The sequence below is a fragment of the Eutrigla gurnardus genome (assembly GCF_963514095.1).
Source record: "Eutrigla gurnardus genome assembly, chromosome: 18".
NCBI lineage: Eukaryota > Metazoa > Chordata > Actinopteri > Perciformes > Triglidae > Eutrigla > Eutrigla gurnardus.
Genome location: NC_139929.1, coordinates 11,411,983 through 11,430,255, shown reverse-complemented (window position 1 = coordinate 11,430,255; position 18,273 = coordinate 11,411,983). Strand labels below are relative to the sequence as shown.

The 18,273-nt window shown below is 42.8% G+C and overlaps 1 protein-coding gene across 1 annotated transcript; it reads right to left on the bottom strand.

The window, feature by feature from the left end:
- Positions 1-3,031: 3,031 nt before the first annotated feature.
- On the bottom strand, positions 3,032-10,987 carry pex2 (peroxisomal biogenesis factor 2). Its single transcript, XM_084033894.1, has 2 exons — positions 10,948-10,987; positions 3,032-5,283 (listed from the first exon to the last, which is right to left on the bottom strand). Exon 2 carries the CDS (start codon positions 5,259-5,261, stop codon positions 4,317-4,319), a length of 945 nt encoding a protein of 314 aa, XP_083890020.1. The 5' UTR covers positions 5,262-5,283; positions 10,948-10,987; the 3' UTR covers positions 3,032-4,316.
- Positions 10,988-18,273: the final 7,286 nt, after the last annotated feature.

The following is an 18,273-nucleotide window of genomic DNA, read 5'->3' as shown; positions in this document are numbered from 1 at the left end:
ACTGGGACATCTGGAGGGATGTGTGCAGATTATTGCTCATTTAGTCTGTTCTAGACATCAGTAGGAGAACTGGGATGGCTAAACACACACACACACACACACACACACACACACAGGCTGGGCTTTGGCAGATCTAACCCCAGGCACACCACAACACACCTGTGTATAATCCCCCATGATGCCCTCTGGTTGTTTGTCCAATCCTCTCGCTACTGCTGTCCTAGCTCATCCAATCAGAGGGCAGGTCAGGTGACGCTCGATTCCATCTCTTTAGCCCCTGTGTTAGTGTAAGAGGATGTGAAATATAAAATACGCCGTGTGGTGTTTTTATTCGATGCCGCCTCAACTACCTCACTTGTCCGGTTGTTTTATAACAACGTAGTTAAATGTTCAGCGAGGGGAAGGAAATACATTTATAGAGAAAAAATATCTAATGTGATGTTACGATCACAAATTTATAATGTATGCAATAAAAATATAAATTTGTAGAATATTTTTCAGTTTATTAGGTATATTAATATATAAAGTATTACTAATTACAGTACGGACACCATGAAAATAGCCATGCACCAAATTAAGATAGGGTTATACTAAATAAATAGATGCAGCATAACACCATGTACTATATTTGCGTTCATGAGTCTCCCCTCCATACCGGTGCCTGTCTGTGTGCACGCTGTCAGGGATATCTTTGTTTCTGATGTGGAGGAGGATGCAGCCTACATTGAAACTTTTTTGAAGTTATACAGTAGCATAACCTTTATCGACGTGTATCATAAGACACAAGCCTTTTTACTGTATTTTCCTGATCTTCCTGTTTGCTCTCGCAAACTGCACATATTGAGGTGAACATATAGATCCTATATAGATCCCAAATTATCCTGGGCCTTGAGAACAAAGACAGAAAGGCCAAATTCTGTATATTCCCAAACCGATGCCGCTCCGTGTTCTTTCAAGGTGTGAAATGCAACCAGACAAAACCTCGACGCCATGATAAAAGCTCAGGAAATTACTTCCTTATTTTAGGAGTGATTGATTGTCCCCCTGACCTGTTAGACTGAAGAGGTGGTTAAGAAGAGGAGGCAGACTAAGATAATTGGGCCCGGTGGTATCCAAAGCCCGGCAGGTGTTGAAAGAACTCTCATAACACAGGTACCTGCAGCGGCTGCAGCCCTGAACCTGAGCACACCTAGGATTTCACTACCTTGGAGGAGTTTGGGTGTTTTATGTTTGGCATGTCTTTTATTGAATAGATGAAATATGAGAGGCACTTGTAAAACCTTTTGACACATTGGCCATACCACAAGAAAAACATGTGCAGGTGTCAAAAATCCTCGGAGGTGTCAACAAATAAATGGTGCATTTTTTTGTTTCATCCTTTCTTGGCATGGAAATAATGTCATTTGCTCTTTGAAAGTGATGTCAGTAGTTGGAAATATATCCCCGCTAGAAGACGGGTGTAATTCCCTTACCTGTTGAAAAGTAGGTAAAAGCTTTCACTATGAGCTAAAGGATCCGAGGTGGAATTTTGTTGAAGTGAAAAAGCAAAGGTGTTTTTTACTCTTTAATTTCATTAGTGATGCACAGGGCTTTCTAAATCCTTCTAGCCATTTCAAATGAAGAGGTAAAAGCTAGGCATAAGCTTAAATGATAACATTCTTTCTCAGAGAAAAATATGCACGTACGAATCAAAGCTATTGTACTATCCTTATTATTATCTGCAAGCCACGGGCTCTGTTCCAATTAAAGAATACCACAGATGGACCGTTCGGCGAGCATGCACACAAACGAAACCTACAATAGGTACAGCAAAGTACCCCGCATTACAGAGCCAAGAGAAGAGCTTTTTACTTTAAAAACTATTTAATCAGGAAAATCAACGCCTCACATCAAAGGAATGGAGATGAGGGACAGGCGGATAAAGAGGCTCATCAAAGAAGGAGATCTAGTTAGGGATTCGACGCCCTAATTCCCTTTCTCTTAAAACCTTCGTCAGAGGGGGCACAGGGCCAATTTGCTCCCTAAATGGCTGTGTGTGAATGGGCAGATTGCTTTGCATAGCCGCTGGGAATCTGGGCTTCTTCCTCTTTTTCTTCTCCACATGGAGCCTGTGAATTAGAAAAGATCCAAAGACAGATAGGCTTAACAGAGCCCGAGCTACCTTCCTTAACTCCAGAGCCCTGTTCCAACTTCCAACTAATTCAATCCATAGGCCTAACTCAATTAATAGACTTTAGTGCACTGTTTCTTCTTTATCTCTTCTCTTTCTCGGGGATTGGGGACTTCCGTCGGAGTTGGAGAGCGATATCTGCAAAAAGATTTGGATTGGAAGTGTGCCTGAATTTTAAAACAATGACATCCCAGCAGCATTACAGGTGATCACATATGCAACCTTAATCTGAAGCATCTAATTAATCTCGCTTCCTGGAACTCGCTGTTCATTAAAGTTGTACATAAAATATTGACAAACAGTCCCCCGTCTCTGGTCCTACATTGCTATAGGATTCATTAGTCAGAATGTCCTTGATGCGAGAGGACCTCCGAGTATCCACGTGTTGAGCTCCTTTTTTTTTCTTTTTACAGTTTACCAAACCAATCCTCATATAGGATTGTTGCGTCCACTTCAAGGTGAACATTTTCTTTTAACACGGGGCTTCTTTCAATACCTCTGTGTGCTTTAATACATACAATACATTAATTTTGGCTTTGCAAGTACACACACTCTAGCACATACACTCTACAAACCTGCGTAAATTCTAGGAGAAATAAAGATCACATGGTCTGTATCATAAATAATTTAAGATCCTGCCAGTTCACCTTCCCAGTGCTCTTCGGGGCATTCATGCACCTCATGAGGACAAATATTTCATGCTATCCTCTCCGCTCAACAGAAACATTAACCTCATCTGAGTGCAAATGTGTGTACGTCTGTCTGAGCCGGTAGATCTGAGACCGGCTCGCCGCAATAGGCTTTCTATCACGCCTGCAGTTCCGATTGATCGTCTCAGCAATCAGCAATTAAGCCCTAGTGATCAGAGCGGGAGAGGGGAGGAAGGGGGAGGGAGGAAGAGGTGGGAGGTAGCCCCCCACTCCACCACACTCTTCTCTTGTCAGCCCAGGAAAGGCTTCACTCAGCTGGGGTGCGTTTGGCCCGGGGCTGGGCTCACTGGTGGAGGTTAACTCCAGCATAAATAAGCATCTTTGGACTCATTACAGGGATTAGAGAGTAATTCGCCTGCGAGGAAGGAGACGACTGCCAGGGTTTTGGTACAGTTTACTACAGTCTTATAGGGGCGAGGGCCCTGGAGATTACAGAGGGAGAGAGATGGAAAGGCAGCAAAAGAGAGAAAGGCCAAGGGAAAAGAGAGGCTGGCTGTCAAGTGTGTGTGCATGTGTTAGTGTGTGTGTGTGTGTGAGTCAATCCAAGCCCCCGGCTGCCCCCTTGATCTTGAGCATGTTGGGGTGCTGTGAAAACGGATAATGGGAGTTAGAACGACCAGGTCTGTCTAGAGAGAAGTGTGCTGATTGTTATAACTTTCCCTCATCTCTCTCTCCTCCATTTAACTAAATAAACACCCAAGAGGTAGCACTCTATCAATTTTAATGATGTTGAAATACAATTTAGGCACCAAATACACAACAAATGCTAATTTGGCCATGATGAGAGGCATCAGAAATTCCTCCCATTATTTATTCAGCTGACTTTCTGCATTTTTCATCAGAACAAATATTCCCATTTCAACAAACACACACACACATACACACACACACACGCGCACACACACACACACACACACACACACACACACACACACACACAGTGCCAATTTGGAGCATAAATCAACATGTTCCCTCATCAAATATATGCTGTGTGGTTCTCTGTAGTCTGTCCAGTGCACCAAAGACAAATAGTTCTGTCCAAAGTCCAGCTGGAGAAATGGAAAGGGGCAGAGGATTGTCAATATATGCACACATACATTAAACATAGCAGGTCTATGTGTGTTTAGGAAAGACACCGACATCATAAAGACTCCAGTCATAATCACACTACCTTGTGAATCTCTCAAAAAAGGAGGGCCATTCACTGAAAGCAAACCCCGTTTTTTTCAAGTTTTGATATACTTCCATCTTTATAAAAAACATGCTCAAGCAATAAAGTTTAATTATTCAATAAATTACAAAGGCAGTAAGTTGCGAGTCAGTTAATATGAATATTCCATTTGTGTGGCTATAAAGATACAAACCACCATTTTCATTTCAAAATGTTCTTGCGATTACAAAATAAACTATATATCATGACGGCTCCTTTCACACCATCACCTGCCAATCATCTCCACCTCCATCGTGACCGGCTCGGGCTGCCCGGCTTCTGCGCCACATTTGGGACAGGTGAGGTAAGCTTCTGCAATGCTGTGGCTTTTGATGCAATAGTAGCAGAAAACATGTTGGCAGCCCACCGTATGAGGCATAGTGGGCCACTCTCCGCACAGTCCGCACTCTTTCCACGCCCCTTGGCCTCCCGTCGCCCCCGCGCTCTCGGCGCTGTCTCCTCCCGAAACAATTGAAAGCACAGTTGCCTTCAGCTTCCTTGTATTGATCAGTGGCAACAGGAAGATGAAGAACTCAGCGAAGCCGTGCCACAGCAGCTCGCGGTTGGTGTACTGGTAGGTCACGTCCCGGACCACGTTTGGCTTACTGAAAACCGCCCGAGCTCCCGCAATCCTTTCAGCCAGGACAGGGTGGCGACCTTTCCTCAGGAACACAAGGAAGTTGATGAGACTTGCGATCTGTGCGACACTAGAAACAAGCGTCAGGCACTTGCGGAGACCCTGTTGAAGTAAACCGCTGTCTCTTTCAGACACCGGCCTCCCTGAACTCAAGCACAGCAGCAGGCTGTGCGAGCGCTCCTGGAGCCAGCGTGGACCTGCAGTGAGCAGGGCCAGACCCAGCTTCTGCCTGCGAGACAGAGGCCTGTAACGGGGAGACGAGGAGAGGACGTTGTGGTAGCGGAGACTCAGTAAACTCTGGCCCACGGTGGCACTGTTAGAATACAGAGTGAATCTCCACAGAAGCAAATGGAGCAGAGCCCTCAGTTCAGGCTCCAGCGGGGTGAGCAGGCCCGGGCGGCAGTTGTGGAAGCACTGGGAGAACTGGGTCCATACCAGCTGCTCTAGGGTTGAGTCCAGCTCGAGGGCATCCAGCTGGCTGATGCGCAAGACTGGGGTCCGCGGGTCAACGCCACTTTCTGGACTTCCAACCATCCTTTTACGGTGGTCCTCCAACCTGTTGGGAAAATATCAACAACATGGATATATACGTTAATGATGTTTTTCAGTTATTTCATGAGTGAACTTCAGTTTTGCAGGAAATACATCATGTGCAAAAATAAAGAGATCTTTTTTCAGGCTCATTTTGGTTTAGTTTGGTGTACTTTACTGTAACAAAGCAAGCTCCGGCCTTCCACTGAAGTGCACAAGAGCACCCACACAAGTAATCAGACGTTTAAGTTTTAAACAATTGAAACACTATCCTCAGTAATGGCCCAAACTACAAAAAATTGTAAAATGTAGTTAAAAAAAAAAAATCAAGTACTTATTCTATTACTACTACTAATCAATTGTCCCATGCTTTCACACAATTAAATACCTTATTAATACATTGGACAAATATACTTTTTACTGACTATTAAAGTCAGGGGCATGAACAAAATATATATAAAAAGGTTCAAACTATTAGGACATAGATCTGGGTTGGTGGGAGGAATGAGACCCTGGAGGTGAGGCCCATCCTGTTAGGAAGGTTACTTTTTCTTTATACATTGGAACGGAAATCACTTTTCACATGTAAAACCTGTCCTTAATGCAACCTTTGAGCTGCGCTATGCAGAGGAGCAGGGGGTCTTAGATTGCTCTCTCCAGTGTATAAACACACAATCCAACACACACACATAGACCCACACACACCCACACACACACACAGGAGGCGAGGCCCGGGGGCTCTTGGTGCCGGCTCCCTCTGGAGATAGGGGTGTGTGTACAAATCACATCACTAGGGATTAGGCTAACGGCACAGTCTCTGGTACACCGTAAACATCTGCCAAATGTGGAACAATTTTCCTCCCCCTAGAGTCGACTCCATATGGGATCCTACCATTGTGACGGCTGGGCTATTTTGCGCTGCATACGTTTCCAAACTGCTCACAGTTCCCCCGGTTTTTATCTGCCCTTTCCTCAAATGAAACGCTTAAGAAGGGGGAGACTAACTAACGCAGGGAGAGACAGAGCAAGACTCCCAGAGAGAGAGCGGGAGAGAGGGGGAGAGAGAGACAGAGAGGCCTTTTTTGACAGTGGCTTTTGTGTCTCACTGAACAGGATTTGTCACGAGGCTTTAAAAGAGATTTCAGCCGGGTAAATATGGCAGTTTTGACAGAAAGAGAGAGAGATGATGGTCACTTTAGACGTTTCTCGAGGAGGTTAAAAAAAACATTCTAATATGCGGTGGCAATGCTTGGGTTTATTGTAGTGCAAAGGGCCATCTGTGTATTCATGATATTTCAATAGAGCCAGGATACACCGTCCAACAAAGTTAGAATTAGCAAATGAATGAAAAAAAGGAGTGAATTCACGCTGAAGTAAGCAGGTGTGACAAATTCAGTGAGCTGCATTTGAAATGCTGCCATGTTTAGTGACTACAACTTTCGCCTGTGACGGAAGTGGAGTTTGGGTTTTCAAAAAAAGAAATAGAGGTAGCCTGAATGCATGCGGTAACCAATAAACAGGCTCCATTTGTTTAGCTTAATCCGAAAGTTTTTCCTTGATGGGAGAAAATGTGGAGATTATGTGCCTGTGCGTGACTATGTATGTATGTCAAGGGTAGCCTTGATCTATGCAGCGCTCTAATACAGACCTAAATTAATCTACCAGTCCATGGTTACAGACACACACACACACACACACACACACACACACACACACACACACACACACACACACACACACACACACAGACACACACACAGCCAGGTGGTGAAAAACCCCGTCACAGCAGCAGCCCTCTCGGGAGAACAAACCCGGCCGGGTCCAATATTCTTTTCAAAGCCTTTTATCGAGCAGTTTACAAGTTATGAATGAATATGTTTTATTTGGGGAAACACGGTATTGACAGCCACCTATCAATAGTAATGTGACTATTGTCAAGGGTCTGTCAATATTAATGTAATTATGATGTAGAGGGATCGGGGGGATGCCGGAGTCGGGGGCCAAGTAACATCTCCTGCCCACTGCCATATCAATAGCTGGGATTGCTATTGACAGCTTCCCTTCAGACTTGCAGCACTTGCCAAATATATAACAAGCAGACACTTCAGTCAATGCAGGGCTGCCTATAAAAATTAAGCATTTGAATTTATAGGGCTTTTACGGTGGACGGCTGGAAATCCATGTTCCTTATGTAATAGTCAAAAGTCACAGTCAATGCCGGTATTTACAGAGCACTGGCACGGCGTGTGTTAGAGGACACACATCTGCACACTGAGAAAGTATACAAGCAGACACACTCTTTCTGTGATGATTTCACTCAAACACGTGCCCCTGATACGATATATTGACTTGATAATTCTCTCGTGGGTCAGCCAACCAACACAGAGACAGAATGCCCTCTCTTGGTTCTCGACAGAAGACAACCAGCAGAGTCAGGAGTGATGTTCGAGGAGTTCACTGAAAATCAACAAAAAAAGATCTGGGGGTCTGCGGTCTTGCTTTCCTTTCAGAGCTGCAGAAAAATACTTTAAAAACATCTTCCTGGGAATATTAAAGGGTATTTTGATTCAGGTCAGATGCGTTTTCTTTTCCTCCGCTTGTTCCCTTAGTCTGTGCATCTTGTTCAGACAAAGATAGTCCACTGACTCAAGGCTGACTGCCATAGCTTACAGAGAACAACAACAGCAACAACAACAACAATATTCAATCTAACAGGAAACGCACTGCAACATCGCTTCAAGGCAAAAGGGGTGATGACCAGTGTGAGGAGAGACAAGGCAACAAAAGCATACAGATCATCAGATTGAAGCCTCGCAGCTGCACCGGGTCCTCTGAAAACTAGACTACGGGCTGTAATGACAGCTACCCAGAAAAGACAGACAGTTAGACAAAGAGACAGACACGTCAGCCGACTGCAACTGGAAGCTCTGAACTACTGTCTACTGATACAGTTAAAAATCTGGGGGCAAAGATAGCTAAGGAGAAAAAATGAGGGAGGGGAAAAACAGATAAGCACAAACCTCTCCCTCGGAGCTGACCTTGAGACTGACGGTCACAATAAAGGAGGAGGGAACATTCCTGAAGCACATGCGGCTCAGCCCCACTGAGGTGTGGGCATCCAGGGAATAGCCTATAGACAGAGGGAGGCTGCACTTTTCTTCTTGACCTTGGCTTTGGTGTCTAGGGAGGGGATGAGGGTGTTTAGGGCAGGGGACTAAAGACTGAGGGATGCTGGGATGGTAGAGTGTCTCTGGAGGATTGCGTTTTTGCCTTTTCTGCTGTGGGCAAGTGCTCTGAAGCTGCTCACACGGCTATCACTCCATGCCATCTGGAATTTGTGTTTCCAAAAGTCTTGATTAAGCTCCTGGTGGGGTGCAGGGCTCAAATTCCTATGCGCTAAGTTATGGTTGTTAGCATAATATATTTACTGAAATAATGCATCAACTTGGTATGATGCTTGTAGCGAGAAATAGGCTATGCATTGGCAAAGCATGCTGGATTACAACTTTACATTTTCTTCTCTCACTCATGTAAATTAATTTGTGTAAAAGCTCTGGTGAATAGAACCCATTTCTCTGAGCACTCCAGTCTTGTTTTTTTTTCTCTCCCGCTCCCTCACATTATTGCCCTTCTTTCGCCAGGAACGAGTGCAGGCCTATTAGCCATGGCCTTCTAATGTCCTCACTATGAAAACGGATGAGAATGTCAGATTTAGAACTTTTAAGAGAGTGATGTCATACAGGAGACCACAGGCATTACGGAGACGCTAAGATTACCCAGGCGGTAACCAGACTAATTGTTATGAGTCTGTTTCATGAAAAATGAATGTGTGCAAATGCAGAGAGGGGTCTTCAGGCTGTCTGTGTCTGTGTGTGTCGCACACTAATGCTTTATCAAGGCTCTCCCCTTTTGTAATCACCCAAGACTCCTCCGAGCCACGGGGTGAGGGCCAAGTTAATGCCTGAACACAAAAAAAAAAAAAATACACACCAGTTAGAAGAGCACATCTGACACGCAAAAAATGTGCTCTGTTTAATCTGGTTTGCTCAGAAGGTAAATTATTTAAGAGAATTAATTGATTTCATGAGTAGGAAGGTTGAGTATGCTAGGGCTGTATGAGTAATAAGTACAGGGGTTTGCAAAAAAACAACTTAAAAAGTAATGAAACATTTAGAGGGCAGAGAGGCACAATGAATGTGGAAGAAAAAGCAGAACAGCCAATAAATGAGGGAACTGAAGTTGTTTCTTTCTTAGGAGGCCCAGAGAGCGCTGGGGTGTCACCGTTTGCAAATAAAATGTCTTACAGTGAAGAATATTTGATCAACACGTCCAATAACAGGGAACCCTTTGTCAGTTTTTTAAATCTATATTACAAATAATATATGCGTGGGAGTGGAACAATCTTGACTGAGGTGAACTTTGTGTCTCTTGTAAATCTTTGAAAATGTGAAGGCCACAGATTTAAGAATTTGCTCAAACCCACTGTATGGACTGTACTTTTAGGAATCCCTCTTTAAAAACCTTGGATCAATTTGGAAAATGAATTAAGCACACTCGATGTTCAAAGAATATTTGTCTGTTACCGCTCTTACAGGAAGACATAAGACACTGAGACCCTATAGCTGGTAAGTATAAATGGCCAGAAAAAAATCATCATCATCATCAATCAACAATGTATGTGCAATATAATGTGTTTTTTCTTCTGTTAAATGGCTGAAACTATTAAGCAACTCCAGGAGGTTGGAATTCTTTCCAAATAAGTGCACAGATAACCTCACTTTATCACGTCCCCTTCATCTGGAAACTGTATACAATAACCTTGATGACCCCTGAGTGAGATCACAGCCCAATTTAACTTCAGTGACTCCCTTAAAAAACACACTCATTACACTAAGTGTTTAGCTCCAGAAGCATGTGCCTATACTTCAATCTCATGCAATCAGCCACATTCTCCTCATAATGACATTGTGTCTTAATTTTTAAGCCCATGCCCATCAGTCTTTAACGACAACAAAACCCAAATCTGCTCCATTTTGATAATAAGGCGAAGGCATTATGTGATAATCACAGCGGGGATTAGGGTTTTTTGGCAGAGTGTGGAAGAGCACGGTGCAGTCAAAGCCAGTGGAAAAGAGAGATATAACCAGGCGTAAGATAAGAGTGGAGGAGTGATGATTGGGATGAGAGAAGTGAGTAGGCTCTTGGAAATCAATAAGATCAACTTTACCTTGAATCTCAATGTGGAAGGTTTTGATCCCTGGCACTGATTATTTAAGGGAATAATGTAATTATGTGCAGAGCAGTATAACATACTCTTGAAGGAACACACACTCGCTCACAAGGTTACCATCCAAAGTTGCAGTTATACCTGGAGACGCCTCGAGATGAATACTAATTCACAATAGTTGGGTCGTTTGAACCGCACAAACTACACACATGGACAGGCATCGCCGATCGATTTGATTTTTAAAAGCAAATATGCGGGGAAAACGAAACAAATACAGAATAAATAAAGGCTTTAGAGAGACAACACTGGCAGCAGACAGCAATACGGAGGCGAACAGTGTCTGCACCGTTGAAAACAAGCAGGAGTGACGTGATTTGAGCTTTCCGTAGATATACCAGGGTGCGGAAGGTAAATAATGCGGGCTTGAATGTTCGCTAAACGACACAACGAAGTTATATTTACCAATTTCGTTTCGGGGCAAAGATGAACTCGCTGTAACCCAGTCCTGCTTGATTAGACGAAAACAATGTGTATTTCCGGGTTCTGCGAATATGCACCGCCTCCTAACCTGAACTCACCAATGGCCTGTCGAAACGTCACGGAGACGTAGCCCAGTTGTACAGATGAACCAATCAAATGCCACAGCGGCAACGCAGCGGCAAAACGTAGGAGGAAGCGTCTCGGAACAATTCAAAGTTCTCCGTTGTGGTAACGCCGCGGCACATAACGACCACATTGTTGGTGAAGCCTAGGTAATCCGCTTAAAGTAACACATATAATGTGTTTCATGCACTCAAAATGACAGGCATTGTCTCCCCCCCCCTGGCTGCTCTACTGTGTGATAATGTTAACTATGAGCGTGTGCAAAGATTCTACCAGAAGGACAAGTCGTGATTATGCACGTTAGCTAAAGTTGGTTAGGTTTTTCCAATTCTGCGGTTTGTTTTATGGACATTACGAGTACTTTATTGGAGCCATGCTAAAACGTGCACGACAAGCGTTAGTAGAGTCAGGCGAAAACTCGAAGCTGTCGGGACAAGAGAATGAAACTTGTAACCTGCCCGCTCCCTCAGAAGGGGAGTTCAGAGTCTTCACGTACGATCCCGGGACTGAGAAAAACAACATTAAACTGCTTCTAAACGAGTTCAAACGACTTTACGAGCAGAGATTGATATGTTTGGAGCCGGACACCGTTGTTTCCCCCGGAGAACTACTACAGGTGAGTACATGAACTCTTATCACAGGCGGCCGAGTCGACGGTAGCGTGGCCGAGGGGTCTAAGGCGCTGGATTTAGGCTCCAGTCTCTCTGGAGGCGTGGGTTCGAATCCCACCGCTGCCATTATGATCATTTGGCATAGTGGTTAGTAAACCTGATGAAAGAAAAAACTGCCATTTCAATGTATAACAGCCTGGGAGTGTGTTCTTTGGTGCTTTCTCCTGAGAGACCTTTTCTGTGTCCTTTTCCATTGAGGTTAAGGACACAGCGTATAAAATAACATTTCTGTGGAGACTAACATCAAAATCAAACTCTTAGGTCTTTTGGTAACCATTCAGAGTTCTCGACCCTGGATTGTATTCAGGGCTCCGTTCAACAGCATGCATTACGTTTTCAAAAAAGGTATTATAAAGGGGCGCTTTCAGACCCAAAGTCTCTACAGGAAGTGTAGTTTTCGGCCGACATCTGTTGTCATTAGGTTATCATCCATCCAATACAACTCGAGGAGCATCCTGTCCATCGTGACTCTAGCATCAGAAGATGACCTCTGTCCTGTCAGACAAATGACAGGAGGAAGCGTAGGGGTGCTTTCATAAAGCCGCAGCACTTGTAACAGGTGGCAAATTGCATTATGTTTCCATCTGAGCGGCGGAGATCAGGAACACAGATCCACACTCATATTTAAAAAAGAGAGGTTTCTAATCATCAGGATTGTCATGTGACATCATTTAGCGGCAGAATGTAGCCTGTGTGAGCTGGGCTGTGCATCAAAGCAAGTGTAACAAGGTTTCAGAGATGGGTTTCGGTCAGCCGGCCCAGTCGCGGGTCTGCTTAACAAGGTTACGTGTTTAGAACCCAGGAGTCCTAAAGGTTGATGTGGACAATTAATCATGAAGCTTGTCCATTGAAAACACAGAGCCCATTCATCCATGAACCCATTGTATGTTTATAATGTTTCCCAACATGCTGGAACAACCTCCCAATTATATAATTAATATAAAGTTTGTATTATGCTTTAAGGTAGTATCGGGAGGATATTCAACTAAAAAATGAAGCACACAAATGATCTAACAAAGTTTAGGGTTCATATAAAAGGTCAACTAAACGTAAATTAACCCTGGCTATGCCAGCGTAGCATTACTGAATAAAACTGAACACACTTAACTGGTCTAACAAAGACAAAACGGACACACCAAACTGAAGACAGAGGGAAACACTTTTGAAACAAAGGGGAAACAAAGACAAACACTACCAATGAAACTGCAAGTAAAACCAAACAAAACGGTTACCATATACAAATATTTTAGAAATGATCCAAAACAAAAAGCATCTACCATAGTACCATATTCTGGAGAGAAAAACTAGAAATTCCAGTGTGGCCATCACAATCACTAACAGCTGTTATAAAGCTGGAAACCGGTAAACCAAAAATGCCCCACTTGTGTATAATGGATGTATTTTGATTTCAACACCGGTTTCAAAATGCATCATCAACCCGGGAAAGTTATCGTAGACAAAGTTACTCTCCGTGGAGTGAAACATCAGTGTTATATTACGCGTCAGGGGACGGCATTATGGGCATGACTTTTTTGGCTTTAGGGGACGTTTATGAACACACATGAGCAGGTTTGGCTCTCCAGTATATCAGAGCTGCAATCATTGTATGTTGTTGGCTTTCTGACATAGGAATACGTACATTTTTTAAGATAAATGTGGAAGACTGTACTGAAGACCTGATACATGTCATCAGTTATGGAGCATGATCAGCTGACCTATATATTTTTTCATAAACAATCACATGTAAACAAATGCTTTCTTCCAGACACAAACAGTCAGGAAATCACATGTTTCTGGGTCTGATCTAACCTCTGACCAACTAACTTATGAAGTATTGCTTTCTAATAATACAGTCTGACCGCCTTGTCCGGCAGGCCTTGTTTAATACTGAGGTTTTGGGAAGTAAAACAATGTTTTTCGGTTTCAAAACTATTTTGATACTTCTCATGAAGCTGATGGCTACATTAGGGCAATGATTTAAACATGGAATTCAGTCCTACTATATAGTCCTAGCGAGCCTATAGCCAAACGATGTGTTATTAAACTAGAGGGAGTGAATATTTACCACAAATGCAATAGAGCCGCCGTAAATGTGATGTAAAAGACTCATCAGCTTTGATATCTCACATATTTTACTCAGCTTCCCCCATGAGCAACATGTTGCTGCTCTTGTTGTGCGGGTCCTACCCCAGATGTTAAACATGCACAGTCTACTTGTGGTGGAGCGAGAGCCTGTGGCCATCAGCAGTAGATTTCACCATTGCCACAATTTTTCAGCAGTTGTCTGCACATGTGTTTTTGTCACTTACTTCCAGTGGGACTATTCCAGAGACACAAGGGTTGGATTAAAACGAAATAACACTGACATTTTCAGATTCAGTGATCCTGTTTGTCTGGGGAGATATCATGTTTCCCTCGTGAGGTCATCATTGGAGGTGTACAGTCCCGGTTTTCTGTTCAGTCGTGTGTCAAAGTGATATCTGACATCACTTTGACATTTGATGAATTGTGGGGAAATAATGCATCGCACTTCTGTAATCTGTCAACTCGGGGGGAAAAACCAGGCTGATTTGCCAAGAGGGTGTGCAGCATTTATAGGTCAGGGAAGATGACGTAGTGTCTTTGCAGCTGTCTCCGAACATAGTTTCTAAAAAGTCTTCAGAACTGTGTTCATATAATTTGCAATAGCAATTTATGTCCAACGGCAACTTTTGGCTCCAATGTGCAGCAGGAGGTAGTTGAAGGGAGGGAAGTGGGTTGGATGGATTAGTTTAATGCTTGATTTCAACACCACAGACTGGCATTTGTGTCCCGTCCCACGCTGGAATGCAGTGCGATTTAAACATGTAATGCTTTTTTACTTTTATCTTCAGCAAAGATTTCATACTTTACAATGTTGCCTTAAAACATGTAAGTGTTTCCCAAATAATACCCCCAATACAAAATAGTTTTTCAATGTAATTCTTAGGGAAAATTGGTAGATTTAGTTTCCGAATGGGCGAGGCTGTATGTTATTTTTTAAACGCACAAATGATTTACTTTGTTTACCCGCTTTGGTTAAAACGGGCCAAGGAGTTCGTCATTGATTTGACTTTTGAATGAAACAATTTGTATTATAGCTAAACCGCTTGGTTGTACTGTCAGCTTGTTTAAACACAGCAAATTAAGCACTCTTTGATCCTGCTGCGCTGTTATTCTTGCAGAAGAAAGTGAATTTCCTGTGGTCTTATGTGAATGACCTCGCAGACCAGAACCAGGTGCTGGTTCAGACCATCGAGGATCTGCAGAAGGAAGCTGACTACAATGTATCCACTTGGGGAATGAAGCTCTGCACCTCTGATCATAATTTGGACGTAAGGGATTTTGTATTAATATTTTTTAATAGCATTTTGGCTTCATGAAGTAGTTGGCCCAGAAACAGAATCCTTTTTTCCCCTCTTCTTTCTATTTGAAACAAATGTACACTCTCCTTTATGGTAGTTATTCCCTTGATATGTCTGTCTTCAGGAGAACCATCTGCAGGAAATACAGTCAGAGTTTCAATACATAAAGGGTGTTAGAATATTTTTAGAGAAATGTTACACAGTATCCCCACAATGGCAAAAACTGTGATACATACAGTATATTTTGGAGCAGGAGCACAGGACCTACAACCTGACGATGCCCACAACTCCCAGCGTGTATGCCCACACATCTATAAAACAAGAGCACGAAATACTAAGCTGAAAGTTAAAAAGAATCCGGCTCAGGCCTAACCTAACTTATATCCTTTGGATATGTACAAATAAATGTACTTGCTTTCATATTACCCTCCTTTTAAACCGGGGGCATTGAGTATTGTGCTCTGGTGAAGCATATGTCAATAGGATTAATTTTCTAGTCATAAACATCATCTATATACAAATATCAAACGCGAAGCATTTATTCAAAAGGGAGAAAGCGAGAGGGAGGGCATAACACCTCATGGCTTTCTTTTCTATTCTACCGTATCTATCTCCAAGATCTCCTCTTTGTGTACACTCCTCAATGCCAAGGCCCCTTCGACTTCAACAAAATCCCGTCGGTAGAGATCCCACTGAATATGCAGTGAAGTACATGAAAATCCTTCATTGTTTATACAGAGCAGTATCAGTATAGACATAATGGAGGTATAGAAAAGCAATTGGGGCGAGCGTGGGGCCATGAAACATTTCTGCTTTAATTGTAGGAATTCTTTGCCGAGACCTTGTGTTTACGATATGGCAAATTCTTCCGGGTAGGCCTCATGTAAACTGAAAAGGAGTCAAGCAGAGACCGGCCCTCTGTTATTATCTTTAAGTTTGTGACCCCAGCCATTCTGGAGGAAACCATAAATTGCCGTTCATTCTTAGTGGACTGGATGGAATGATGGAAAGCTGTGTGCACAAATGCTCTACCGAAGTGTTTTTTTTTTTTCTCTCTCTCTCTTCAAGATTGCATCATTGCAGGACTGTAAAGACATCACCACTTGATGTAGTGACCTTAAGGTATTGTTCCATTTCAGTTATGGCCGGCCTTCCATCAATATTCGCTCTTCTGAGTGGATTTTGCACGCAGAAAAGTAATTATGGCCTTTTATCCATCAAAGTGCTTATCTGCTATTATGGAGAAGGTCAGAGGGCTATAGCTTTGTGTGCTCCCTGCACTGGTCACAAAGGTCCTTGTAATACAATGCTTTGCATTTCTCAAAGATGCTAACATAAATTTTCATCATTCTAAAATTTCATTTTCTTCAATACCATTGGTGTAGCAACAAAACGAAACAACCGCATTTCTCACATAATTTAAATATGAAAAATATCTTTATAAAACTACTAATGGTGAGAAAGAATGACTGCACCCTTTCTTAGTTTTCACCTTATTATCAGTAATTGAATTGGAAGGTCAATTTATGTTGCTCTCTTGCAGATAAAAAAAAATAGAGCTAAAAGGGAATAGGTGGGGAGAAAATTGGAATAGGGATTAAATGACATTCTTTTAGTTGCTTAGAGTCCTTGAGTTGATCTAGTCGCACAATTTTTGTTATTGTTTGTGACAACGGCGGCTTCTTTTGACAGCCAAAGCGAGGCAGCGCGAGGGAACATAACAGCTTGTTGCCGTGCCATCGACCCATCTCCTGAGCTTTTGAATCTCCATTTTCGCCCGTCTTAAAACGATGCTCTCACTGTCTGTTTATGTTACTTTGTATGTTTTCAGGGTCCAGATTGGTAAACAAATACAAACAAATGGACTGCTTCACTCAACAGTCTATTAGGATAGCCAGGGGACAACAGTGTGTTTCTGCTCTGATGTCCATAATGTGAAATCCAATCAAATGAAGAGCATTTAGAGCTACTTATGGACCGTTCCACCATGTAAACGATGCAATGAGCTCTGTAATAAGAGCTTGGCTAACGTCTGATTGAATCGTAGTGTATGGTCTTGTTGATGCACAATAGGGTTGAACTGTAATGGACACTAAACAGAGTTTGTTTTGTGGTCATAATATCATGAAATCAAAGGCTTGTGTTCTCTTTTCTAGACTGCTGCAATTAGGCCGTTGTCTATTTGTCATCCATCGGCGGACGGATGTAGCATTATCGTGTTCCCTGAATTCAACAGTTGCTTTGTGAATAATACTAAGCGTCTATTTTGACCTGTGGTTACAGGACAATACCTTTGGTATGCATACGTTAGGATTGATAATAACCAAAGTGATGCTATTGTCCTGAGCGAATCGGTGCTCCACTCCGGGTTAAAAGTAACTTTAGTGGTTCTGTGGAAATATCACACAACCAAAGTCATCGTGTTGAGGTTAATTTCATGCTGTCTAGTAGTGTAGTATATTGTATTGTATTGTATTCACTGACAAGAGTTACTATGGATTTTGAAGGATGTAGATGTAAAGCGGGTCGTCCCAACGGCAGCTGGACTCTGAAACAGCATTGTCTCACTCCGAGGATCTGTATGAGCGTTGTTAGGGTGTAGGCTCCCAGGCTCTGTGGCGCTCTTTGCCAGTATCAGTTTCTATTAGGTAGCTTTCCAGTCGGTTAAAAAAGTGTACGGAAAGTGCTGAACTCTCTTTGTGTCATTCGGTTACAATAAAAAGCATTATTATGAGCGCAGAGTTTTTTCGGAAACTTCTGGGAAACTTCCTCATATTAATTTCCTTCAATCATCTGGGTTATGCTCTTTGTTGGACGGTCATTTTGGCAGCTTAAGGATTAGTAATGATATAATGCAATAAAATTGGCACTTTATTGATCTCTGTAGTAATGTTTTTTCCACTCGCGTTATTCCAGGCAGGTCAAAAGCACAAGGGCAGCTACAGAACAACTTCTGGAGCTGGCTGGGACTCAGTATGTTGCTCGAAGACACTTTGTCTGGCCGCATGGTGGTCTTATAAAGGCCACTTGCCCTGAGAAGACATATAATTAAGAAAACGTAAATAACCAGGCTCAAAGGATCTAATGTCAGTTCATGTCATCGTGTTTTTTAACAGCAGGCAGCAGATGGT